The following is a 3,207-nucleotide window of genomic DNA, read 5'->3' on the forward strand; positions in this document are numbered from 1 at the left end:
ACATAAAAAGTAATTAGTTCAAATCTGGAACAAATATAAATATTGTAATCATTTCTTATAAATACCATTTCCTAACATAATTTTCCACGATATTATAGACCATAATGCAAAAAAAACGAAACTTATCAGAAGTAACAGGCTTTATGTTTCTTAAACTACACACATTTATTGAAGTCATTACAAAGTTTTAAAACTTTTTAACCAGTAGTTTTATTGTTGGAATGACAAATAGCAAGACTTGCTTTGGCTACTAAGAAAGGTAGTAGCCGGTAGTCAACGGGTTAAGGCTGTCAATGTGTTGAGACTCCTCACCATTACTGAGAATTTGCATGGTTGGAATAATGAAGTGCATGGTACTTGATTGGTTGTTGTGTGGAAGTAGATAAGTTACTAGAGTAGGAGTTCCAGCACAAGCAAAAGTGGCAATTGCTTTGGAATGTGGCAGTCCAAGTGAGATAACAATAAATAGTCCATACAGGACAACAGAAATGACTGGGATCAGAATGATTGTACAGGGATGAAAGGGAGGGTAAAATGAATGGATAAAACATCTGATTACCCTTCTTAGCAGCCCAAGTTTTGGAGATGAAGGAGTGATAAGGGCATAATATTAATCTGTCACTGAATGGCAAAGGGTGCAGGAGACATCTAAGGCAAAAATGTCAGAGCAACAACTCCTGCAAATGAGGAGAAGTTAATATGTCTGACGAGGAAGATTGTGGAGGTAAAGGGTGGCCAATGGTTCAAACAAGGGAAATGTGAGAATCCTAAGAACTAAACAGATGATCCAGTCAAGAAGAGGAACCAGATGAGGAGGATGACTGATGAAAATGGCTTGGATAAAACACATGAAAACTGGAGAAAGAAAAGGAAAATGGCTGGGGAAGACAGAAAAATCATGTATAAAACTGTTTTGAACTGGTGATAGCTGAAAGTAAAAGCAGAGAATAGGCATATAAAAAGGCTCATAACATCCACTACCGGAGCAGTAGAATCAGGAACTGGAGACCAAAAGAGTGGAAGCTAGATGTTGGGGAAATTCAGAAAGATTGTGAAGATGGGCATCCAAAGTGGAAGCATATCCACTGAAAATTAATTAAAAAACAGAAGCAAAAGATTGGGAATACTGGATCAAAGATCAGAATGGAACTATCCACCTCGTGCACAAAGGTGGTAACATAACTGACTGTCAGAGTGCTTCCATTCATCATTACAGTAGTATATGACTAGTCAAGGAGTGTCAGAACCTCAGAATACTTCAGAAATGTGAAAACATGAACTTGCAATCAGTTCAATTATAGTATATTAATATAATGTTATAAGCAAAGATAACAGTTTCATTGTGTATAAAATTCTTGTCACATCTCATTCAGAAATCATAAATTAGTTTATGTATCATTACTGAAAGAAATTCATAATGCTAAAAATCATGTAAGCTACTACTTTTTCATGTAAATTACATCTTACTAAAATAAGTACTTCACAATGCTTTTTGCTAATTAGCGAGAGTGAAAAAACAACATAAATCACAAAACAACACGAGCCAAATGCTTTCATAAGGTAGACCTTCTTTCTTTACAAGTGAACTAGGAAAGTGACTTCCAAAGAATGTTTCTTTTTTATATTAGTTTCTTCTTTTATTATTATCAAAAGAAGAACATGGATTTGCTGAAAAAGGAATACAAGAAGGTTATTAAAATGATTTTCAAATACCTTAAACTACAGAGAGATTTAAGTAATTTCTTCTCACTATAAAAGAGGAGAAATTCAGTGTTATATGATTTTGATGTTCATAACTGCTAGAAGTTCCAATAGGCTACCTTTAGGCAGTCTCTTTTTCATTCTGGTTATTCATTTAAGTTAATGGTAAAGACCTGAATATTGTAGGTGGTAATTTTCAATTCATATTATTCTTTACTTTATGGTAAGAAAAGAAATTTGTTTAAAATAATCTTAAAGCCAAAACATTCATTAGTGTGTGCATGCATTATATATATAAAAAGCTGCTACTTACTACAGTTGATGTTACAAATGCTCTTTGTCCAAATGAAAGGAAAAGTCTCTGTAATAAAGAATAAAATTCAGTAATGTAATAAGCAATGTTAAAGTAGTGACTTCATAATGGAAATATTTTTGTTAAACTGTTAGTGTTTTTAATTCTTACACAAAGGATTTACTCCATTGCTGTTTAGAATCCAAATACTGTTTTTGCAGTTTACATTTATTTTACCATAATAATTCAGTAACTATGAGTAATTATCACTATAGAAGTTTTCATATAGTCAGATAATGTTTTAAAAGCAATATATATGTACAGTATTTAATAATAAAATGCCAAACCCACAACTTATTATTATTGCTTTTCTTTAGTTTCGAGCAACCATCAATTACGTGCAACTCCTACATACGTATCTTGCACTATATACTTAAGGCACATGAAAATTCCCAAACTTTATTGAGCCTTAAATAGTAAGGCCTTTAAAAATTGCAAACTAAATACTGAAATTTAACACCTCCAAATATTATATAGTTTTTAATTGATTTTTTTAAAATTCAAATATCCTTATTGCTGCTGAAAGCTTCTAAAGGGACTTCTTTGGTCTCAAACAGTTTATGTTTGCTGTACCTCAGCCAACCTGATGATTTCACTTGCAAGTTCTTAGAATTAATTTAATTATGTCATATTTTACCAGTATTTTGTAAAAAATTTCCATATCGGTTAAACTGTAGAGAAATTTCACATAACTGAAAAAAAAGTATGCTAATATCATTAGATGGGTAAAAAACAACAATTTGTTTCTAATCAATGGTTGCAAACTTATACTGCAAGGTAGTGTTTTGCTGTACTTGAGTTTATATTTATTTTTCAATGATTTGAATGAGACATCCTCAATGAACCAAGAGGTCTCTTGATGGGTTGATTCTTGTTTAGAAATAGAAGTTGAGTCTGGCAGCTTTGTAAGCAGGCATCAGAGCACTAAAGTGACCTGAATATGAATGACACTTTGAAACTACTGAGAGGGTTAAATGATCATATGTCTGCATGGTGGGAACTAAGTTTGTAGGATACATGTCTCTCGTGTGAGCCTAAAAACTATACTATAGTAATATAACTTATAATAACTATAACTATATACATATTCATAAGGTCATAAGCAACTAAAATGACAACTTTTAAAATTTCAACGTTTATAATCAAATTAAAAT

At 32.0% G+C, this 3,207-nt stretch overlaps 1 protein-coding gene across 1 annotated transcript in view; it reads right to left on the reverse strand.

Annotated features, from left to right (window-relative positions):
* LOC106477643 (methylmalonate-semialdehyde dehydrogenase [acylating], mitochondrial) overlaps positions 1–3,207 on the reverse strand; it is a 22,437-nt gene that overhangs the window by 18,040 nt on the left and 1,190 nt on the right. The window contains exon 2 of the mRNA XM_022381485.1: positions 2,015–2,062. Within this exon, the coding sequence (XP_022237193.1) occupies positions 2,015–2,062 (48 nt within the window). The remainder of the gene's footprint in view (positions 1–2,014; positions 2,063–3,207) is intronic.

The sequence above is a fragment of the Limulus polyphemus genome, unplaced genomic scaffold (genome assembly GCF_000517525.1).
Source record: "Limulus polyphemus unplaced genomic scaffold, Limulus_polyphemus-2.1.2 Scaffold168, whole genome shotgun sequence".
Classification (NCBI taxonomy): domain Eukaryota; kingdom Metazoa; phylum Arthropoda; class Merostomata; order Xiphosura; family Limulidae; genus Limulus; species Limulus polyphemus.